This window comes from Blennius ocellaris (genome assembly GCF_963422515.1).
Source record: "Blennius ocellaris genome assembly, chromosome: 15".
Classification (NCBI taxonomy): domain Eukaryota; kingdom Metazoa; phylum Chordata; class Actinopteri; order Blenniiformes; family Blenniidae; genus Blennius; species Blennius ocellaris.
Window position 1 is genome coordinate 16,299,818 of NC_137664.1, and position 22,095 is coordinate 16,321,912.

At 40.4% G+C, this 22,095-nt stretch overlaps 3 protein-coding genes across 3 annotated transcripts; all 3 read right to left on the reverse strand.

Annotated features, from left to right (window-relative positions):
* Positions 1–59: 59 nt before the first annotated feature.
* Positions 60–5,173, reverse strand: hdhd2 (haloacid dehalogenase-like hydrolase domain containing 2). The gene is made up of 9 exons (XM_080509697.1): positions 5,158–5,173; positions 3,061–3,170; positions 1,994–2,096; positions 1,770–1,875; positions 1,482–1,566; positions 1,124–1,289; positions 885–935; positions 540–603; positions 60–355 (listed from the first exon to the last, which is right to left on the reverse strand). The coding sequence occupies exons 2-9, from the start codon at positions 3,159–3,161 to the stop codon at positions 252–254; spliced, it is 780 nt and encodes a 259-aa protein (XP_080365823.1). The 5' UTR covers positions 3,162–3,170; positions 5,158–5,173; the 3' UTR covers positions 60–251.
* A 2,082-nt stretch (positions 5,174–7,255) lies between these two features.
* On the reverse strand, positions 7,256–10,201 carry ier3ip1 (immediate early response 3 interacting protein 1). The gene is made up of 3 exons (XM_080509807.1): positions 10,086–10,201; positions 9,774–9,875; positions 7,256–7,926 (listed from the first exon to the last, which is right to left on the reverse strand). Exons 1-3 carry the CDS (start codon positions 10,174–10,176, stop codon positions 7,871–7,873), a joined length of 249 nt encoding a protein of 82 aa, XP_080365933.1. The 5' UTR covers positions 10,177–10,201; the 3' UTR covers positions 7,256–7,870.
* Positions 10,202–13,396: 3,195 nt separating this feature from the next.
* skor2 (SKI family transcriptional corepressor 2) lies at positions 13,397–20,861 on the reverse strand (the record flags this gene model as incomplete). The annotated part of the gene is made up of 7 exons (XM_080510321.1): positions 13,397–13,453; positions 14,484–14,551; positions 14,739–14,837; positions 14,959–15,024; positions 17,524–17,604; positions 18,235–18,298; positions 18,876–20,861. The coding sequence occupies 7 exons, from the start codon at positions 20,859–20,861 to the stop codon at positions 13,397–13,399; spliced, it is 2,421 nt and encodes an 806-aa protein (XP_080366447.1).
* Between the last annotated feature and the right edge of the window lie 1,234 nt (positions 20,862–22,095).

Consider the following 22,095-nt stretch of genomic DNA (forward strand, 5'->3'; position numbering starts at 1 on the left):
AAATATATTGTGGGGAAATATTGTTTAACCACAGATTCCAACAAAATAAGACAAACATAACCAGTTGGTTTGTTTTATAATTCACACATTATTTCATACATCTTACTGAAGCAAAACCTTTGTTTTTAAGGCAACTTAGAAAATGAAAATCATCAGGACGGCCACGTTTTAGGACATGTTCTTTCCTATTAATGTTCTCGACTGATCAAGATGTCCAGCAACTTCAACACTGCAAATTAAAGATTGTAGGATTACAGCAGGTTCTGTAGGATGTGTTCAACAGCGTCGGGGAAACTGTCACAGGTCAGGTGTGGAGGGGGGCTGATTTTTTTCTCATCACCTGGTCTGTATTTCCCTGGAACACAACACGAGAGAGGAGGCATTCGTGATGGTGAAACCCAACAGAAGAAGCAGTTTGTGGGTTTCACTCATTATTTAGTCTTCCTATTGCTTTAGTTTGACAGGCAAAGTTCTCAACGTCATATTTGACCAACATATGAGGTTCAAGAGAAAAGGAAAGCGACTACTGTCCAACTCACCAGTTCTGACTAAGATACCCAACATCCCTGCATCCTGAGCCCCGCCCACATCGTCCCTGGCATCCTGTAGGAACAAAAAAACACAAGACTTATTGTATTTACATCAGTGCATAGTAGAGTCACTTGTTTTCGGAGAAAATGTAAAAGCGGAAGCGAATCGAATGACAACTGTAAAACAACACTCATGTCATTAAGTAAGTCCCAATTAAGACAAATGATAAGAATAGTTCCCAAACATAAATCGAACAAGTAAAGTGAGTCACACTAACTGTGTAAACGAACATTTGCTGCTCTGTGCTCGTAAAGCAGCTGGGAAGCAATTTCGTCAATCAGTAAAACACCTACATCTCCGATCATGACGGCCTCACCAGGGCTGCACCCTAAATCAGCCAGAGCCTTGAAAGAGCAGAACCACAGGGGAGTGAGAAAAGAGGCAGCGATTAGCCCTTCGTTTCAAATCAGAACAAAGATTGACCGAACACTGCAGTGAGTCATAAAATAAATACGAAGCATTTTTAAAGGACTTGGTGTGGGTCACAATGTTTAAAGATTTAAGAAAAAAAAAAAAAAAAAAAAAGCCTCACTTGTGTAAAAAATGTCTTCTCAGGTTTTCCCACGACAGTAGCTTTACAGTCTGTGGCGTACTCCAGCCCTGTCACAAAGGGCCCGGGGCCGAGGGCCAAGCCGTCCTTACGCTTGTAGTAACGAGCTTTATGGATGGCGATGAGCGGAGCTCCGTCGAGGATTGCCCTACAAACACACACATCGATTCATACATCAAGACATACAAGTGATTTTTCAAATGGAAAAACACTGAGTCCCAACAATGACATTTTAAAGTGGGACATTGAACCACAAAGAAACATTTTGAAGGTTGTTTACATTATTTCATGACACAATGTTACAACTGTCCTCACTGCAGAACATGCTCGACTTCCGAACCTGAAGGCTTTGTTAAGTGTTTGGTAGTTGAAGTGATCGGGAGCGAGTCCGATGACGACGGCGTTTGGCTCTGATGTGTCGAGGCCTGCAGAGAAAAACAGGCACTGTGCGAATGCTCAGCATTAAATGATACTCCCATCAGATTCTGTTTACAAAAACAGCAATACATTGAAAAAACTACATTACTATTTCCCCAATATTCCCTTCGAACTCAACACTTTTTAAAGTTTACTAAGGCAAAATTTGAATCCGTTGCGTGTCCCACGCACACATTTTCCAGTGTCTTACCGGTGAAGTCTTCCAGAGCGCCGTCTTCCACCAGCAGCAGCGGTCGGAGTTGCTTCTGCTCCAACAAACTTCTCGCAGCGCTCAGAGAAGTGAAGATCTCCTTTTCCTGCAAAGTAGAGTGAATTTGGAAAAAAAAAAAAAACAACACAGGAAAGACAGCAGTTCTCCTGCGGCAGAGGGGGGGCATTATATTTTTACACAACAGAAGTGAGCAGAACTTCCACCTGCAGGTCGAAGTTGAGTCGTTGCAGTCGTTCCAGTAAGTTCCTCTTGCTCTCCTTCGTTGTGTTGGTCACAAACTTCACAGCCACTGACGCCTGCCGTAACCTGAAGGCGCCGAAGCACAAGAACAACATTTCACTGCCTGAATGAGGATGATCAATACAGTAACTGGGAAAGACAAGTCTTTATTTATAGTGATTTGTTTGAGCTGTGGATATACTTCCAATTACGCATGTCAAATAAAAAAATAAACCATTCTAATGTCACAAAAGATGATATTAAAGGAAGATTGAAATAAGATGGTATGATTTCCTCATGTGGTGCCTGCAGGTAATGTGAAGCTGAACAATGCACCACTCACTTCTTTACAAGACATTTTTTCACTATTTTAATTGTGTATTTCAGATGATCCTTACTCTTTAACACTGAATAGACATTTTCTCAATTTCACATAATCACCATCCATGTAGTGTACCAGTTTTTTGTTTTTTTTTGATTAGTACTCTGTCCTTTATCAAGTTTTGTTTTTATATATTTGATTTTTGACTTTTTAAATGGATTTTTTTATGTCCATAGTTTAACATCATTTTATAGTTTGTGATACTTTTGGTTGGTGTGAATATCATGGCTTTAAAACACTTATGTTGGAGTTTGTACCATTTTTTTCTTCATAGTTTTCACACCTATACATGCCTTTTAACTTTTGAGAAGTTTAAGTAGTTGTCCCTGTGTTTCCATTTTAAATAAAAAAAACAAACAAATGAGATGTAAATAAATAAACATGAGACAAAAAAGAAAAATATTTGATTGACAAATATGATTTACCCCAGTAAAGACAGTGGAAACAAAAGTAGACAAACTATAATTTCTAGTACTAAAATATGTCATTAACATAAGTGAAAATGCCTGAACTAGGATGCCAATATCATGTACTTATACAGATAAAAAAAAATTTCTTCCGAACTTATATATTCCATTGTTTTCTACAAGACAAAGATCCATTGATGCAGTATTAATGTGGGTTCTGGGATCTCCAGTTGCTACTTGTTCTCCTCGATTTGTTTCTGACCTCTTGAGGGCATCCTGAGCTCCGGGTACTGCCGAGTCTTCTATGTGTAGAGTTCCACTCAGGTCGATAAGCACCGCCTTCAGAGCTCGTCTCCCCGCCATGTCCACAACCTGCAGGAGGAGCGCAGAACAAAGCCTGAGACTTAAAACCACACGGGACATCAGAATAGAACAGCAACCAGCAATGTGTAACTTTAACTTGATAACATTTGGAGAAGCTAAGACTGACTGAGGAAAGTAGCTGCAGAAAACATTGTTACTCAACAGTGTAACTTTTAAATGACTGATTTTTATGCTCATCCAGTTTGTCAACTAATCATTGACGCTCCAGCTATGAGCTGAGATCTTAAGGTGATTTTTTTCACATGTGCATGATGACACAGAAACATTTCATTGGTCTCAACTTTGTTCATAGGTCCAGTATGAGGTAGCAAAAGTGTGATATCATAATCCTTTAAGTCTTCTTTGTCTTCCATTCCTAATGAATGAAGATGAAACTGAAACTCCAGCAGGTTTGCTCCACATTTTAGATAAATCAGGAAGGAATCAGAGAGCTGCAATCTCTGATTATGAATTTGCAAACCGCTAAATGTGACCTCAGCCTGCTGTAAACGGAGCTTTACTCAGTTTTAAAAAAAAAAGGCTTATTCTGCCATAATAATGTATTATTTTAGAGATTACAATCATAAATCACATTGGAAGAATTTACCAGATTACTGTGTTGTTCAATGCTACACGAGGACAAACTGAGAGGATTAATGAAGGCCAGCGCTGGTGGGTCTCTGCATGGAAACCAGATCTTTGGATTCTTTGTGTATTTCACAGTGTTATCCCTCATTATTTAGACATTTCTGTCGTGTAGTTATCAATGTGAGGGTACAATTAATACTCTTAAAGCCCACTGAGAACACACACACACACACTAAATCTATCATTTGTATTTATCTGGGCTGATCACAGGAAAGTGAACTGTCAGGGAAATGCCAAAAATCTGAACAAGCTTAGTGTGCATGTGTGTGTATGTGTATGTTTTATGCTCAATCTTTAATCTATTAAACACACTCACAGATTATGTGACCTTGAATTTCCACATGAGGAAAGTGAATCCATTTTCTGGTGAAATCCCCATCATTGGTATTTTTTAGTAATGTCATTTTACTCATAAAATGCTAATTCAAATACACGGTGGAACAGTGGTTCGCGCCGCACAGCGAGAAAGTTTTGGATTCAAAGAGCAGCCAAACTTTTCTGTGTGGAGTTTGCATGTTCTCCCCGTGTGTGCGTGGGTTTACTCCAGGTACTCTGGTCTCCCTCACAGTCCAAAAACATGCACCTGAGGATAATTGGTGACCATCATTTTCAGGTGCAAAGTTGCAAGGTGTGAATGCGAGTGTGTGTGGTTGCCTGTCTCCTGTGTTTGCCCTGTGGTGGAGGGTGTATCCTGCCCTCCACCATATTAAACTGGGATTGACTGCAACGCCCTGCAACCCTGTACAGGACACAACATGACATTTATCATGATGCCTTTTAGTGAAAAATACAGCGAAATGCCCAAGTAGACTTCTGTTTTATTTTATTTTATTTTATTTTCATTTTGTACCCACAAAGGGTAAACAAATCTGATTTGAATTTGTGCTTCTGTTTGCTACAAATGCACAAAGCTGTGAGATCCTGCCTCTTCTCTCCAGACTGATGTTCAATAAAGTTGATTTCTGCAGCTTTTCATGCAGGTCTGCACTAACTTTCCTTTAACAGTTTGGTTTTTGGAGCTGATTTCATTTAGTAAGAAATAAGGCAGCTTTTGATTGAAGTATGGCGATCAATGTTGTCTTGTGTCTAATACTCTCAATAAAACTGTGAATAAATCAGCTAATTTCCAAACATATTGTGATTATTCATATTTCCTGTACCATCACTACTGCAGGGTGTTCTCTGATGGTAAAACAGCTAACAGGGGGTTGCACGTGCGTCGTCACTGAAATCCTCCATTCGCTTATATATGCCTCCTTGATTAATGTTACAAAAGTGTTGCTGTTTCATTCACAAAAACGACAAATCAGCTGAAAAGTGTCAATAAAGTCATGAAATTGAAGCTCACCTGGCAGCAGCCTGTTTCCCCCCTCGGCTTCTTCTTCTTGAGCTCCGTGTCCGGTGGCTCACTATTTGGTGCTGCCATCTGCAGGTTTGAATAAGCAACTGCATCTTCTCTGCTAGGTGAATTTATGGAATTAAGTTCAAAGTATGGCAAGTTTTATTCATTTTTATTTCTTCTTCTTGACAGCTGCTTCCCTCTACGTTCCAGATTCTTGGAGAAATCCTCTCCAAACAACTGTATGTCATGAGCTGCAGTTACAACATGATAAACCGATTAAATATCAATGTTTCATCTTAATTTTAGGCCATGTAAAGAGATCAGTGTACCTCAGCAGAAGGAACAAGTTAGAAAAGTCTTTGTATAGTGATGTGAACATGTTTTTTGTCAAGCTGATTACAGTCACATTGAGGGCTAACTTTTACATGTGGGCAAACAATGTGGAGGACTTTGTCAGTATTTGCTGCTTTAAATGTGTTTTATGTTCCATTGTGTAAAATGGCCATATATTTAGAAGTTTTTTGACTTAAGTTCTAGTATTGGTTTTTTTTCTTCTTCTTTTTTTTAATTTAGCTTTCTAAACTTTATGCTTGAAAATAGTGTTTTTCATTGTGTGGACTTTTCTGTAAATAGTCATCTTGTTCTTCCTATTAGTAATTATAACGTAAATAAATGATGATGATGATGGTTATTATTATTATTATTATTACAAAGGGATACACCCTAATCAGCTAAAAGGTTAAGCCTCAACCAGCAGATCGCTCATTATAATAATAATAAAAACATATGTGTCCCATCACACTAACAAGCAGCAGATATATGGCATTAGTGGCTCTTTTAGGACATTCAGATAGATTTAATATGATGGGAGGTATTATCAAAAACCCCTCTCTCCCCCACCATGCCAGACAGATCAAATCCTCTTTTCACATAACTGCCACAGAACAACACTCTTGTTGTTTCTGGTTTTGTTTTTAACAGCGTGTTTTTTAGAGGTTTGTAATAAATATTTTGAGGCATAGATTACATTTTGGGGAAAACATTATGTTGAGAGGTAATCTCACACTCTGCAGGTCTTTTGGGCATATTTAAATCAGGGTTGTTCTTTTTGATAGATGATTCAGATTTTGATATACATTTCTCTGTTTCTATAGTTATTCATTTTTAAATGTTTGTCTTTTGACAGTGTGATTGGATTTAATTCTGTTCTAATATGTTATGTAGTAGTAATATGTAGAAGAACAATGTTGGAAAATTTAATTTGGATTAAAATTGAAACTATACTTTTGTTTTCTCTTTATGATCAGGGCCTCAGCGTTTTTTCCAAATGGAAGCGTTTAGTGATCCAAGTTTCTTATTGCTTTAGATTCCTCTCTGAATTCAACTTTTCCTCCTCTCTGTTGAGCTTAGGTACGGTACATATATTTTTTTTTGAATAAGAGCACCAATAAATGTTTAAAAAATTCAATAAATTCTGCTACAAACTATTACCATGAGCAAACATCGAACCTGCCTCCACCCTGACCTGTGAAGTGCAGACACACATTCACATTGTGAATTTACAGGTTTTATATTTTTAGTCAGCCTCCAGCTAAACTCCCACTAATCACATATCAAAGTGGCTTTACTGCGTTAATCTCCCCGATAAACATATGCTTCTAATTCCAGGAGATCCTCACCATGTCCAAACGCCGATGTATTGAGGGGCAAAATCTAATGTTAATAAAAGAGGAGCTTAACAAGAGAGGAAACGCTGATAATTCACAACATATGGGGATTATTGTTCGTGAAAGCAGGAGGTCTAGCCACATTATGAAGAGAAGGTTGTCATATTTACACAGCAGTGTGGTAAAGTATTCAAATATTGTCCAATTATAAAAGCAGCAATAAAACTCAGTTTTAAGTAAAAGAAGAAATTCATCAAGTCCTTCAACAGACAAAGGTTGTAGAAGTGTGAGAGTTGACATGTTGATGCTGCTCTGTATTAAAGAGGGGACACATGCAGTACTTGTGTGTGAATCCATGCTATACTAGATTACTCTGGTTAGTAATCCCAATGTACTCTGAGAGAAAACTAAACTATTTTATAAAAAAGAACTCACCATCATTTATTAAAACAGAATAATGCATTCATTTTAAAACAACTGTACCTCTCACTGTGTGTGGCGCCGACAAGGATATTTTATATGCAAACAATACAAAGGACATTAGTGTGTTTAACATTGTTGCTCATAATTTAGAATAACAGACCAATTTAGGTTGAGATTCTACACTTGAATAGGCAGAGAAAGGTCTGTGTGTGTGAAATATCTTCACTGTGACAAATGTGTTCAGACTTTTCTTACAAAATATTTTGCGATTCAAATTCAAAATATTTCCCCTCCGCTGCATGAAAATACGTAAGAAATATTAAGAAATTCATAAAAACAGATCCAAGAAGTAAGGAGAAACACACTGTGTGGCAAAAAACAAACATTTAGGAATTATCATGCAGGGTAACGTTTGACTCCTAAATGCTGGAATGAGTTCAGTCTTTTTGGTGTGACGTGGACGAGGAGAAGTCTCCACCTGTTGGTGACAGAATCCCTTCATCTTTTCAGGTTTGTTCCCTTCAAATATTTCTTCTTTTCTTCATCCAGGTCTGTGGAGAAACTCATCCATGCTGCTGTTGAGGGACGATGGCAGACTGTTGGAACGGAGTGTGTGTGATGCTCAGCCATCAACCAAACAGCAGCAGCAGGACGATGCAGGCTGAATTTACTATTATTAAAGGCACTGTAACGAGAAAAAGACAAACACTGTGTTGTTTTCCATAATTACACCTGAGACCATTTCCATCCATCCATCCATTGGCTACCGCTTTATCCGGGGCCGGGTCGCGGAGGCAGCAGTCTGAGCAGAGTTGCCCAGACTTCCCTCGCCCCAGACACTTCCTCCAGCTCCTCCGGTGGCACCCCAAGGCGTTCCCAGGCCAGCCGAGAGACATAGTCCCTCCAGCGTGTCCTGGGTCTGCCCCGAGGCCTCCTACCGGAGGGACATGCCCGAAACACCTCCCTCGGGAGGCGTCCGGGGGGCATCCGAAATAGATGCCCGAGCCACCTCAGCTGGCTCCTCTCGATGTGGAGGAGCAGCGGCTCTACTCCGAGCTCCTCCCTGGTGACTGAGCTCCTCACCCTATCTCTAAGGGTACGCCCAGCCACCCTACGGAGGAAGCTCATTTCAGCCGCTTGTATCCGAGATCTCGTTCTTTCGGTCATGACCCATAGTTCATGACCATAGGTGAGGGTAGGAACGAAGATCGACCGGTAAATCGAGAGCTTCGCTTTTTGGCTCAGCTCCTTCTTCACCACGACGGACCGATACAACGTCCGCATGACTGCAGACGCTGCACCGATCCGCCTGTCGATCTCACGCTCCATCTTTCCCCCACTCGTGAACAAGACCCCAAGATACTTAAACTCCACCACTTGGGACAAGGGCACTCCACCGACCTGGAGGGGGCAAGCCACCTTTTTCCGGTCGAGAACCATGGCCTCGGATTTAGAGGTGCTGATCCTCATCCCAGCTGCTTCACACTCGGCTGCGAACCGTGTCAGTGCACGCTGGAGATCCAGGCTTGATGGGGCCAACAGAACCACATCATCCGCAAATAGCAGAGATGAGATTCTGTGGTCCCCAAACCGGACCCCCTCTGGCCCCCGGCTGTGCCTAGAAATTCTGTCCATATATATGATGAACAGAACCGGTGACAAAGGACACCCCTGCCGGAGGCCAACGTGCACAGGGAACAGGTCCGACTTACTGCCGGCAATGCGAACCAGACTCCTGCTCCGGGAATACAAGGACCGAACAGCCCTCAACAAGGGACCCCGGACTCCGTACTCCCGGAGCACCCCCCACAGGACATCTCGGGGGACGCGGTCGAACGCCTTCTCCAGATCCACAAAACACATGTGGACTGGTTGGGCGAACTCCCACGAACCCTCAAGCACCTGGTGGAGGGTATAGAGCTGGTCCAGTGTTCCACGACCAGGACGAAAACCGCATTTGAGACCATTTAATCAAACAAAATAAAAAAGAGTATGCTCTGCAGAGAATTGTGAAGTCAAGTGCAGAAAATGTGATTTAACCGAATATCTGCTGCATTCATGATTTTAAAGTGTTTCATCAGCTTCCCCTATAATGAAAACTCTGGGTGAAAAAAAAAAAAAGATTTTGTGTACAGCTGTATAATACTTTTTTTTGTATTATACAACTCAGGTGTCATGCAAGCGCAACATATAGAGATAATCCAAAAGTTTGTTTTAATCTCTGCTACAGGGACAATGAACAGCTCGTGTTGAAAATAATATTTAAAATTTCAATCCTTATATGATTGCCTCATACCCTTATATAATGCCTCATTAAAATGTTTCCTAGACTATGAATCCAGTCATGTCTTGTTCAGTAAATATCCAGTGAGTTGAACTGATTTACATAAAACTCAGAATCTGCTGGGACTGCATTGTCCAGACTGGATTTGTACTGAAGACACAAAGTTAACAGTTTCATGAGGACCATCATGCCATATGAAGATAAACTGTAATGTAGTACAGACAGGGTTTTCATGAATCTCGTCTCACCTCTCATGACGGTCCGGACTGAGCGGATTAGATTGAGGATCTGAGCTTTGACTCCAGGGTCATCACCAAAACCTCCAACTCCCTGATCCACGCCCCAACCGACTGCATAGAAAGAGAGAAAGTAAGGAGACAGAAATCTAACACGAAGAAGCTTTGAGCTTTAAAAACATCTCGAGACTGAACCTCCTCAAGAGAGGCTGTTCGTCTATGTGGCAGAATAACAACACCCAGCGAGCAGCTCTCCGCCTGAAAACAGCCTCATTTCAAAAGAACGTGAGACGCAGATTGAATAAAATACAGCAGGACACGTACTCTTGCTCAGAAACCTCTCCTCGTGCAGCACAGCCACGGCATTCGTGCATAAAATCGCAGTTTGGATGAGAGAGTAGAGAGTGAACGCCATGCTGGCACTTCTGCTTCTGCTTGCCGTAAAGCGGTGGCTGATGTCGTGCAACGTGGACAAGACGAGAAACAGATTTACGTCACTTAAAAATAATCATTCTTTTTTAAACGTTATAAAAAATTATTTTGTGAATATTAACCAATAAATTCAGTTTTTATATATATATATATATATGTGTAACTATATATATATATATATATATAAACTCATATATATATATATATATATATAAACTCATGTATATATAAACTCATAAAATCTCAGCAAAGCAAAACTTTCATGAGAGTTACCTTTCATTCAGGTTATTTATTTCCTACAGGTCCTTTATATAGTCCTCAATCTATATACAACCTAATTCACCTTCTATTTCTTGAGGATCCTCCCTTTAAGGAATGATGACCCAGGCAATAAGCAATAGCAAATGCATGTAATTTGACATCAGCCTCATCACTTTGCCTACAGCTGACCTTAAGAACTGACGTCAGCTCAAACTGGACATCCAGAATTAAATTGTCCAGGTAATGTTGAAGGGTAAAGCTTTGACTTTAACATGAACTGAAGACTTAAACTGTAACATCACACAATCATCACAGGCGTCTGGATTTCTTTTTGATGGTCGTGGTCCTTGAAAATCCTGAAACATTTAACCAGAAGGGGTGGACTTTCAACTGAAAGAAAATAATGCCTCATAAAAATTATTCACATGATCATTTACAATGACATTGCATATAAGGTAAAATACTTGTGCATTTGTATTTTACATTTCATCAAGCATGTTGAGTAAATGGGTCATGTTGTGGTGACGTGATTAGTACTGTGATGGTGACCTGTACAGGATGTGCTCTACTTTGTCCCATACTCAACTGGGATAGGCGCTGAAAATTATTAACTCAAATGTTCACAAAATAAAAGAACTCAATGACTCCTTGTCATGTGATTGTGTTGTTTAATGTGGCTTCACTGAACTGTGTTCTTATGAATGAACCAAAACCTTAAGTCACATTCCAACAGTCTTCAGTTCATTTTGTGACTGACAGAGAGGCTATTGTTGTCAAAGTGATGTACATAAATTAAAAAATTGGTTTAACTTGTAAAAGTTTAAAAGTTCTTTCAATTTGGCACAAACTTCAACTCAGAAAATAAATTGACAATCTTTTTTTTTTTTAATAGTCTTTTAATTTACACATAAATAGTAGAGAAACTACAAGAACATTTTGAAATACATCTGCATTAACAGTTTATGATGACAACATTTCTCAATGTGTGACAACTTCATTCATTCTATAAACAAGGTGGGAGCATTGCCATTTTTATTCTTTTAGATGTACAATGAACTGCACCACCAACCAGCATCATCAGCATCATCATCATCATCATCATCATCATTATGTCTCTTTCGTTTCCATTCAACAATATAATAAATAGTATTTTCACAATCAGGGCCTTGAGGGTTTCATACTCAAATAAATAAACAAACAAACACATATAGATACACTGACAGTGAGTTTCAGTCTTCTCATGACATTTTATACAGAAATCATTTACATGTAGATTTACAGCAGCGAGTCTTTTGTTCCTTGTGGCTCATCTAGAGAGAAAACAAGTCACACACACGGTTGACTTTCCATTTGTCTATGTGACAACAGACTACGCAGTCTTCAGCTTCATACTTGGTGACAATCGAAGGCTCATACAAGTACAAAAAGATGTGTCCGGAGAGTAAAAAGTACCCGCGGTGTGTCCTTATAAAAGTTACTGAGAATCCCGCTGCTCTGTTTGTAATGCTTTAAGTTGAACAGGAAGTGTGACACAGGAAGAAGTTCTGCTTCATCAATTAAAAGTGTAACACAATGCAGGTACATCTGAAGTGAATATAATACTTTAAGTCTTCTATACAGTAGACAATCACTCCCAAATACTACAACTTTGGGTCCAAATCGTCTGTGTACATCATATTCCAGTGAATTATTTTTCTAATAATACCTTTGCTGCATTTCAGTCTTTACTTTGTTCTTCTGATTTATGCATGTGGTGGATGTCACAGACCAATCCGGTGGACTTAAGAAAATATAAATGCTCGTCTGACTCTCTTCATGTTTCTCATTTGTGATGAAGCAAAAAACCAAAACAAAACACAACAGTCAGAATCTTAGCGTGAAGTCCATCCTCCATACGAAGTCTTGTGTATGTACAGGTGTCAGAGCTGCACAGAGGATCGACGTGTCTTTCCGTATTCAGGAGTTTGAGTTGATCTGTTTTCTGCCTTCCTGTTGGTTTTCAAGGGCCGGCGAAAGTTCACCAAGGTCAATAAAAGCTAAGGTTGCTTTGGTCCTGGTAAGATAAAGCTTCATATGTGACGGCGAACCCACCAAGTGAAGGAAGAGGAAATGGTTTTCAATCTTTTACTATTGATGAAGTGGCCCCAGGAAAATGTCACAATTGTCTGAGGTCCTCTCTGTCTGTCTCTCTCTCCTATATTTCTCTGTACAATTACTGGGTGTCACTTTACGACGTTCAACAAAATCAAAGCAATCTTCATCTTCTTAATTTTGAAGGCTGTGGGGAAAAAAAAAAGAATCAAACATTAGTTTCATAATATATGTAATATAACTCAAAACCACTGTGAATCAAAACATTGAATGATACAAGCGCCTCACTCAAGTTTAACGAATGTGGTCCCAAAATGTTCTTAAGACACTATAATGATAATCACATCAAACTAATTTGTTGGTCCAAAAGACCGGGACTTAATTAAAGCAAAACAGTTTTTTTCTGTCTTCACACTGTGAAGATAGTTTAAGCTCAAATTTAACTCTCAAACACAATAAAAGAAAGACTATGTTACGCTTTCACAAAAAACTCAACAATAAATTTAAAAAAACGTAATAATATTATAGGACAAGTTTGAGTGTAGGTTTCACTGTTTGTTCTTAATTTAAACTAAATATCACTTTTGTCTGAATGCAGGGTGCTACAAAACCCATTGAGTGATAATAAACACAAACAAGGTAATTTAACTATATAAAGGGCCAGTGAAAGTTAAAATAAACATACTTTAAGGACAATATTTCACCAAAATTTAGTTAAAACATTTTTTTAATTCTATGACTTGGTGGCTTTTGTTTGTTTTGTTGCTTAATTATTAACAATTACTAAAGTAACTGTTTTCCAAAACTGCAGATTATTACATTAAAGGCAATGAATCAAGGTTACCGTTCAGCTACTTGTTGAGATGAGAGCTGATCTTCTCTTTCCTGATGATATTCGCATAGGGAATCTGTAGAGCACATAAAAAAAGACAAAACGCTCGTCAGATCAATCTCCATCAGGAAAGACAAATACATTCAGGATACATTGACGATTCAATAAGATATGCAATACCATATGAATGTTAATAGGTTGTTTGTTTAAAAACAAACATTCATGTGAACCAGTGAAATCAGGGTCCATCGCTCTTCGAAAATGTGAAAACTGGAAAGTTTTGAGATGGCGTCCGACAGCAACATAAATTACACATTTTGCTGGAGTTCATTTGGGTGTCTGTGTGAAATTAATGTCATTACTCTCAGACGGATCCATCTGCTGCATCCAGACACATTTGTCAATTTATATGCAAGTATGTGAACATACGTGCTTATAAATTAGCTCCGGCGCCCCCTTTTCTTTTTTCCTTTTTGTTTTCAGTCATATGCTTTTGTGGTTACACAAGTTCTCCGCCGTGCTCTTGTGTGTATGTGTGTGTTTTAGTGTACGTTTTGTCAGGATGTGCACACAAGCGTGTACAGTTGTTGCACGTGTCAGAAAGCAAAGACAAACAGCGTCTGTCAGCCTGTCTGCCGGCTGCTCCGGTGATTGATGTCGACGGAAACAGTCAGACGGCTGGGGAGGAACTTCTCACCCATGAAAGACAAACTAGGTGATTGGCTCCTGACGGACACATAAACAACAGCGCCAGTGTCCAGTTGCGTCCCTTTGATGCCTTTATCTATTCATTATTTCATTCTTTTTACGAGTTCAAACCTGTGCCGTGGGATTCTGTCATTTTGTCCCAAAGTTACCATGATTTTGGAGTCTATTTAACATCTGTTTTTGATTTCTTACCTGTTTAAAACCGCGCGGTAATATTTCACTGAGAATAGCCTCATAATTGGTCTTAATTATGTTCTTTCCTAAAATCATTACAAAGACTGTTTTTAAAAGCAATCAGTTTTTCAAACTCCTATATCCATAATGGGGTGTTTTATTTGTCGTTTGAAAGTGTATTTTGCATCAGTGTTCAGCACTGATTGTCCCATTAGCAGCCTTACCATCTGTAACTGCTGGACCATCTCCTCTCTGTAGGCGAGCTCTCGTTTCATCTGATCTTGAAAATTGTCTGAAATTAGTGGAAAGAGCTATGATTATCGGAGGCAGTGTTAGCATTTGACAAGTTTGATTAGATGTGGTTCTAAAGACAGGCTGAGGGAGGAAAAGTTTGGGTGGGAAAATGATGAGGAAGACAGAGGAGGAGACATTGCCCTTCAGAAGACACCAAAAGTATAGCAGAGTGAGAGAAAACTTACGAAAGACAGGGAACGGTGAGGTGCCTTTCAGGGCATGAAACTCCTGTTCCAGTCTTCTCCTGAAGTCAATCTGCTCCAGTAAAACCTTCTGGAGCTCCTCTATAAAGGAAGGAAACACAAGCTGTTAGGACAAAAATGGAGCAGCCACACTGTATTATAAAAATAATATAATTTTGTATTGATATTGTCAGGTCAGCTGAAATACTTGAACATCCTTTACCTTTCTCCATGTTCTCCACGTCTTTTTTAAGTGGCACAGGCGAAGCAGCACCTTGGCTTCGATCCCCTGAAAACACAGAAAAAAGGGTCTTATTCAGTATTTTCCCAGTAAAGATCAGGCTCATGTACATATTTCATCATATAATTACATTAAATTGTGTCTAAATGCCAATCCGATACATCACCCTTCTTCAAGAAACTCAAAGAAAACAGTCAGACTAATTCATGAACACATTATGTCTTAAGGAACATGTGATGTCTGAAGGCAAAGACAACAATGATTTATTTTAGCAAACCATCATGCACATCAAGGTATTATTTTGAATGAGTTCAAGGATCGGACAATGACTGTTTTGAGAGGTCATTTAAAGGATCACAATCAATTTTCAATCTTGAGTTTGTGATATCAAGCAGATAATTTCATCATTTAGAATTTTTTACAATTGACTTGGATACATTTAGATGAACTAAAATAGACACATCTTTGAGTATTTCTGATGCAAATATATATAACTGTCAAATATAAGCTGGAAATATTTGAGTTGCATATTCACAATTGTTGTCTTATTTTCTCTTGGCTGCCTGTCGAGGGAGTTACACTAGTGATGCAAAATACTGATTTTGCCTTGATCCTGCTTGATTTCCTCAATTTCTTCACCAATGTTAAACGTGGGGTTGTAGTTCCTCTTTTGGCCTCTGGGTGTCAGTGCAAGCTCGTTGTAAAGACACATTCACGTCAAACAATGTTCTAAGTTGCGTTCACTATTTGAGGTATTTGGGCTCCTCTTGCTGTGAGATCAAATCAAATAAACTGGAGAAAATCAATTCAACTAAAGTATGAGCGAGAAAAAAAACAACTTTAGACCAATATTCTACAGATTTTGCTTAAATGAAATAGATAATAGAAGAAATTGCAGACAACGGTTGCTTTATCAAATACAGTATTTGTTTTTCACAAGTGAACTTTTGATCATCATTAATGTCTATTGCAAAGTGTATACTGAGATTTTAAACTCTATAGCTAAATACAAAAGTCTCTTATACAGAATGTATTTTGAAAGCATTGTTAATCTACCTGTTGCTTTAAAAGTTTATCCTCTTCATATTGATGTTGTTTATTAAAATTTTGAAAAGCACCAGGATTGCTTCACATGCACGCATGAGTTCTCGCAGTAACGTATGAATTGTGACAATGAGGCATCTAGCACCTCAAATGAAGCAATCCGGCACCCTGGATATGTATATTCTCCTCCAGTCATTTCATGTCCTGGCTCCTTAAGCCCGGCTGTGCGTCTCTCTTTTCTCATTTAGAGCAGAGAGAGAGAGAGCTCTCTCCTCTCCTCTCTTTCTCTCCTCCTCTCCTTTCCTCTCCTCTCTCTGTCTCATTTGACAAGCAAATTTGCAGACAGTGCCCGAGGATAACAACCTCGTTTGACAGTCAATTAACCGTGAATAGTCAAAGCCAAGGCGGTTTGCATTACATAAATGGAAAATTAGATTATTTTTTCTCCCTAGAAACAGAGGGAGAGTTTAAAGACAGTGGAGGTGGGGGGTGTGCGTGTGGTGGGACTCAGAGGAATCAGGCCTTCTAATCACGTAGAGCTTCCCACCGCCCAGGGAGACGTTTGGCAATCAGGGGAAAGGTGGTCTCATTTAATTTGTTTCGTGTAATTTTTCGAAATACATTATACATTATGCGCAGGGATCATTACGGTGTGTGTGTGTGTGTGTGTATTGGGGCTGAGGGAGAGTGTGTGTGTGTGTGTGTGTGTGTGTGTCTGTGTGTGTGTAGGGGGGGTAGATATAAATGTTGGCACAGATGTCATAAAGCACTTTTAATGTCTTCCTGACAGATATAAAAAGGCAATAAGCTGTGATCTTTTTCAAACGGGAAAGGGGTTTTTTTTGCGCTGAGAAAGGGGAAAAAAGGCAATTATGTCGGCGGTGATATGGGTCTAGGATGGAGATTGCCGGTGCGGCTGCTTATCTCTGAGCTGATGTTTTCTTGTTGAACTATAACGGCCCCCCGAAGAGCAACAGCCTCGGCGACAGAGCCCGCTAAAAGAGAGCATCCGCGGCGGAGCGGCGGCAGCGGGAACAGCTTCACAACTGCTGTTTCCTCTCTGTGTGTGTTTGATATGAATCCCTAAACTCCCCGTCTGAGGTGAGAACCAAGTGGAGGTGGATAAGGGTAGACTGGGGAGCTTTAACAAACAGTCTGAGCATCATCTGTGTCATGAGAAAAATGTTGATGTAATTGTGTGCATGCAAACTTTTTGGAAGAAATCTTTGCTTATAGGTGGTTTCTACTTTTAATTATGTCAGATCAGCTCTGAGAAGAGGGAGAATCAGCAATACAAAGTCTTAACTAATGCCAATTTCACATTTCAGCAATTGACTTCTTCCATGGCTGCTTTGTGACCATTTACAAAATAATAATAAGAATAATAATAATAAGAATAAGAATAAGAATAAGAATAAGAATAAGAATAATAAGAATAAGAGTAAGAGTAAGAATAAGAATAATAATAATAATAAGAATAATAATTAAAGGACTATTTTGTACCTGAACTCTCCCTCCAGTAGTCTGGTGCTGACGTCTCACTCTCTGGTACAAAGAAACTATTGTGCTGCTCTTTGTTTTCTTCTGGCAGAAGATAAGGAAAGAAAGAGACAGATTCAGCGAGGCTGAGCTGGTTGTACACACACATGGAGATAACTAATCATACGCGTGTGTGTCTGTTTAGGTAAATCAGGTCACAGAGTGTGCGCGTGTGTTTGTTACCATGTTGCCACAAAAACACACAGAAGATATTTTCTTCAGTAAAAAGGGTCAGTGTGGAAGATGAGTGGAGCAAATGAAACGTCAGGGGAAGATGAGCTTTGCGGGGACGCCATAAAACTAGTCAGTCAGACAATAGATGAAACAAAGATGCTCTATTACAAGAGACCGAGACATCTGATGAAACATGGAATAAATTGTGTGATGTTATTTGATCGAACAGTGTCGGGGGGGGGGGGGGGTGGGGGGGGGGGGGGGTGGGGGGAGATTAAACTAATATGTTAAAGTAGGATTAAGATGTCAAACATCCCATCAAAAAAAGAAAGTGATTATTGGAAACTATTTATACATTAAAATGACAAGAGTAAATTTAGATTAGAATTTTCATGACTGAGGTGCATATGTTTTGATGTGTCAACCTTAAAAAATGTACAGCAGAAATGAAAACAAACAAACAAACAAACAAAAACAAAACATTAAATTGATGTTGCTCACCAGAAATGCTGGAACTGTCTTTGGTTGCGTATGCCGGTAGTCCCTCGTCTCTGTTTTTGTGAACCTGGACAAACATAGATTGTTATGAGTCTTCAGTTTAACTCTTACATATGTGGTACAATAATGAAACTGTGTGATTGTGACAGTCTGTTCTTCCTGAAAAGCAATATTCTTTTGTTTTATTTTATTTTTTCTCGAATGCACATTTTTCTTCGTGTTTGAAAACCAGTTTTTAAAACAGCCAATAGTAATTTTATTAGTAGCAATTCGGATTAAAGTCGATAGATCTGAATTAATTGCAGTGTACTATGGAGTAGATGGTTTAACTAGTTTAAAATCGTCTTTATGACTGCCTCAGTCGCTCGCTCCCTCCTCCTCTCGGAGGCCTGGTTAATGTGGGAGTCGACAGGTTAAAGATTAGAGTTGCCCTAACAGGCGGGGGTGACAGAGGGAGAACAAACACATTGTGGCCATTAAACAATCCGCGCCTGTGCCTATTAGCTGGGATCAGAGTAAGGTGACTGTTTCAATTTCTACAGGGAGAAACCAGCCTATCAATCTGCTTATGCAGATCACACTGCCGCCCGACTACAGCACCATTTAAATAATAATTAGCTAAAGTGGCCTGTGGGGATATTTACGTTTTTGTAAGCTGTGTCCTCTCGGTGAGGCGGGGTGGAGCTGGATAGAGGCAGGCTGGCGGGAGGGGAGGCGGGCAGACTGGGGGACTCCTGGCGGATGGGATCTGTGGTGGATCGAGGGGAGGCATTGGGATACATGGCACCACTCCCCCTGTCCTTCCCCCTCTCCTCTCCGGTGCTGTCACTCAGTGCCGAGAGGTACAGGCTGGTTTGAGTCTGTGGCGGCCTGCCTGTGAAGTTCCCCTCCTCCTCCTCATCCTCCTGCTTCGATGACTCCACGTCCACTTCCCCTTCCTCCTCGCTCTCTCCACCCTCTGCTTCTCCGTCGCCTCCACTTTCGCTCCCGTAACTACAGCTGCTGCTAGGAGACAGCCGCTGGTGTCGGTCTGACCCGGCAACCGTTACCCCGAAGTCCTCGTCTGTTGCCCCGGTGACTCCTCCACCATTGCCGTGGAGCTTGGCGATGCTCTCTGCATCTTTGATGACGGGACGGAAGGCAGAACCGTAACTCGGCTTCCTGGCTTGGAGTGTTGGGGTGTCCAGTAGTTTGAGCCAGCCCTCTGATGTCACAGGGCGGTGGTCAGGTGTCACTGCCGAGCACTCTGGGTCGAACAGGCCAGATCTGGGTGTGGCGGCCCCGCTTCCAGGGCCCATGCTGCTGCTGACACCATTCCCATTGCCACTCACAGTTCCAGAGTCACTGGGGTCTGACAGATCCAGGAAGGCCTGTCTGAGAGAGGGGTTGTCCGCTAACGATGAGAGGGTGCTGGGCTGGGGCTGCAGGTAGGTGGGGACGGGGATTCCTCCTGCTGTTCTCGGTGGCCAAAACATGCAGAAAGGGGGATAAAAAGTGTCTTTGCGACCAGGCCATAAAAGACCTGACAGGCCTGCTCCTTTCTGGCCGGCCGAAACGTCGCTGTCCTCTTTTTTCTGCTGGCAGAGGCCAAATGCAGGAAAGGGATAAGGGGAGGGGAAGAGTGAGGTTGGTGGGAACTTCTGCAGCATGCCGAAGCCTTTGCTTGGCACAGGGATGACAGGGAAGCTGCGTGGCGTCTTACGGGGTGAGAGACTGCCACCGTCCAGATCGTCCTCATCGTCAAAACGGGCTCTTTTCTGAGCGCTGAGGTCGGGCCCCATCATGTGAGGCACCACAGTACCTGGGAGACTCTTCATTGAGCCTATGGAGGAGCAATGACTCGAGGGCAGCGCTCTCTTTCGGCTGCCTCCGTTGAACATCGCTTTCACATCTTCCCATGCGTAGACTAACTCATCCGCCGGGTGTTTGTCACTGAGTTTGAGGTGTCGTCGCCACGAGTTGAAGTTGGCAGCGTCAGGCTGGGTGTACTTGGCATCTGGAGTACGGTGGGAATGGAAAATGAACTTATTTGGGGAGAAGTACATGTTGCAGAAAGAGCATTTGATGCACTTGGCCCTTGAGCTGTTGTAGCGAGCTGGAATGAAGTTACCACGGCAGCCCCAGGCACACTCGTGCGACACGTCGAAGGCAAAGTTGTCGGGCAGCTTGGGTGGCGCGTTCTCTCCCAGGAAGGACTTGCAGAGACGCTCGGCTTCACGCTTGGTGATCATGCCGCAGCGGCGTGACGAGATGGGCATGGCGCCAGCCCGACGGAGGATCTCCAGCTGAACAGGAGTGCACTGCACGCAGGTGATGCCCAGAGCCACGCGACGATTATGAATCTCATTATAGCTGTAGTTCTTGAGGAGAGTGTTGGAGATCTGTGCCAAGCAGAGTCGCTCGTTGTTGTCAATGACCAGCGACACGATGGGGACGCCGTACAGGATAACTTGGCCCACCTGGTTGGGCTTGAGCGGCGAGGAGGAAGAGGAGGGAGAGGGTGAGGACATGGAGGAGGAGGAAGAGTGCAGATGGGTGGGCCGGGGTGGAGTCAGGGGCTCCTGTTGATAAGAGCCTGTGGAGCTCGTCATTATGATGTCATTAGAGCTTTGAAGATGGGTCTTGTCCATACTTTAGAAAACTGTTTGCAGAACAACCTGTTTGAAAAGAAAACAAGTTTGTTTACAAAAAATTGTTTAGGTAAACTTAAAACACACTTTGCCCAAAATGTACAATGAGATTTAGTGCAATTATCTAAATAATCTAAAAACATCTAATAATAATTGGAAAGGTAGAATTGAATTTATTATTATAATTATTTCTTAGTAAACTGGTTTTACCTTTACATGACACAACAGTTCTTTTTAAATACATTATTATTGTTATTATTATTATTGTTATTATTATTATGATCATCATCATTATTTTATCATTATTATTATTATTATTAATTATAATAATAGGTCCTATAAAATATGACCCTCTCTTTTAAAGTACAAGTCAAAAATAATTATTAAATCAAGTAGAATACTGAATTATCCCTGCTCTATATTTATTCAAATAGAACATCAAGTTTTACATTTTTACAACAGCAAATTAAAAAATATTAAATCAAGACATATTTTTCTCAAAATGAGAGCTGGACAATATTTCATCAATCCAAAGCTCAATTCTTAAGTTGCTTCTGTGTGTGTTTCCAACAAGCTATACGAGTACCACACTCTCCTACATTCAATCACACTGAAAGCACAGCATTATCCTATCTTTAAAATAATGCATATGTTCAGGCATTCATTTCAAAATGTTATTACATAATCAAATCCTTACAGAGTATAACTCTATATAAATCATTGAACAGCTATTATAAGAGAATCGCATTTGATGGGAAAACTCTTCCCTTCACCTAATTAACTGACATGATCAGTTTTGTTGAGCTCATTTGCACTTCATAAAAGCATAACTGAAACTTTAATGTGAATAATTATTGAGGTGGCACAAAGGTATAAATACTAAATCCATTTTTATAATTGTCAAAATTACTAAGTTCACTATCAAATATTAAAGGCAGACAAAAAAAATCATTGTGTTCCAACAACTTAAAATTACAATACCAAGCACAGTTTGGATGATGACACTAATGCTTAATGGTTAGACCATATCTTTAAAATGAATGTCAAATATACGTGTTTTATACTCAAGTTTCTTTTTTTTTTTTTTTTTACCTTTTTTCTTGAATAACAAACACACACACACACACACACACACACACACACACACACACACACACACACACACACACACACACACACACACACACACACACACACACACACACACACACACACACACACACACACACAAGCA

Excerpts from the sequence above, each read along its gene's own strand:
- hdhd2 (XM_080509697.1), bottom strand. The coding sequence starts at position 3,161 with ATGGCGGGGAGACGAGCTCTGAAGGCGGTGCTTATCGACCTGAGTGGA. Across the intron at positions 2,097-3,060 it reads GCTCAGGATGCCCTCAAGAG|GTTACGGCAGGCGTCAGTGG; the intron begins GTCAGAAACAAA and ends CGGCGCCTTCAG. Across the intron at positions 936-1,123 it reads AGAAGACATTTTTTACACAA|GCTCTGGCTGATTTAGGGTG; the intron begins GTGAGGCTTTTT and ends TGCTCTTTCAAG.
- ier3ip1 (XM_080509807.1), bottom strand. The coding sequence starts at position 10,176 with ATGGCGTTCACTCTCTACTCTCTCATCCAAACTGCGATTTTATGCACG. Across the intron at positions 9,876-10,085 it reads GGAGAGGTTTCTGAGCAAGA|TCGGTTGGGGCGTGGATCAG; the intron begins GTACGTGTCCTG and ends CTTTCTATGCAG. Across the intron at positions 7,927-9,773 it reads AGTCCGGACCGTCATGAGAG|TGCCTTTAATAATAGTAAAT; the intron begins GTGAGACGAGAT and ends TTCTCGTTACAG.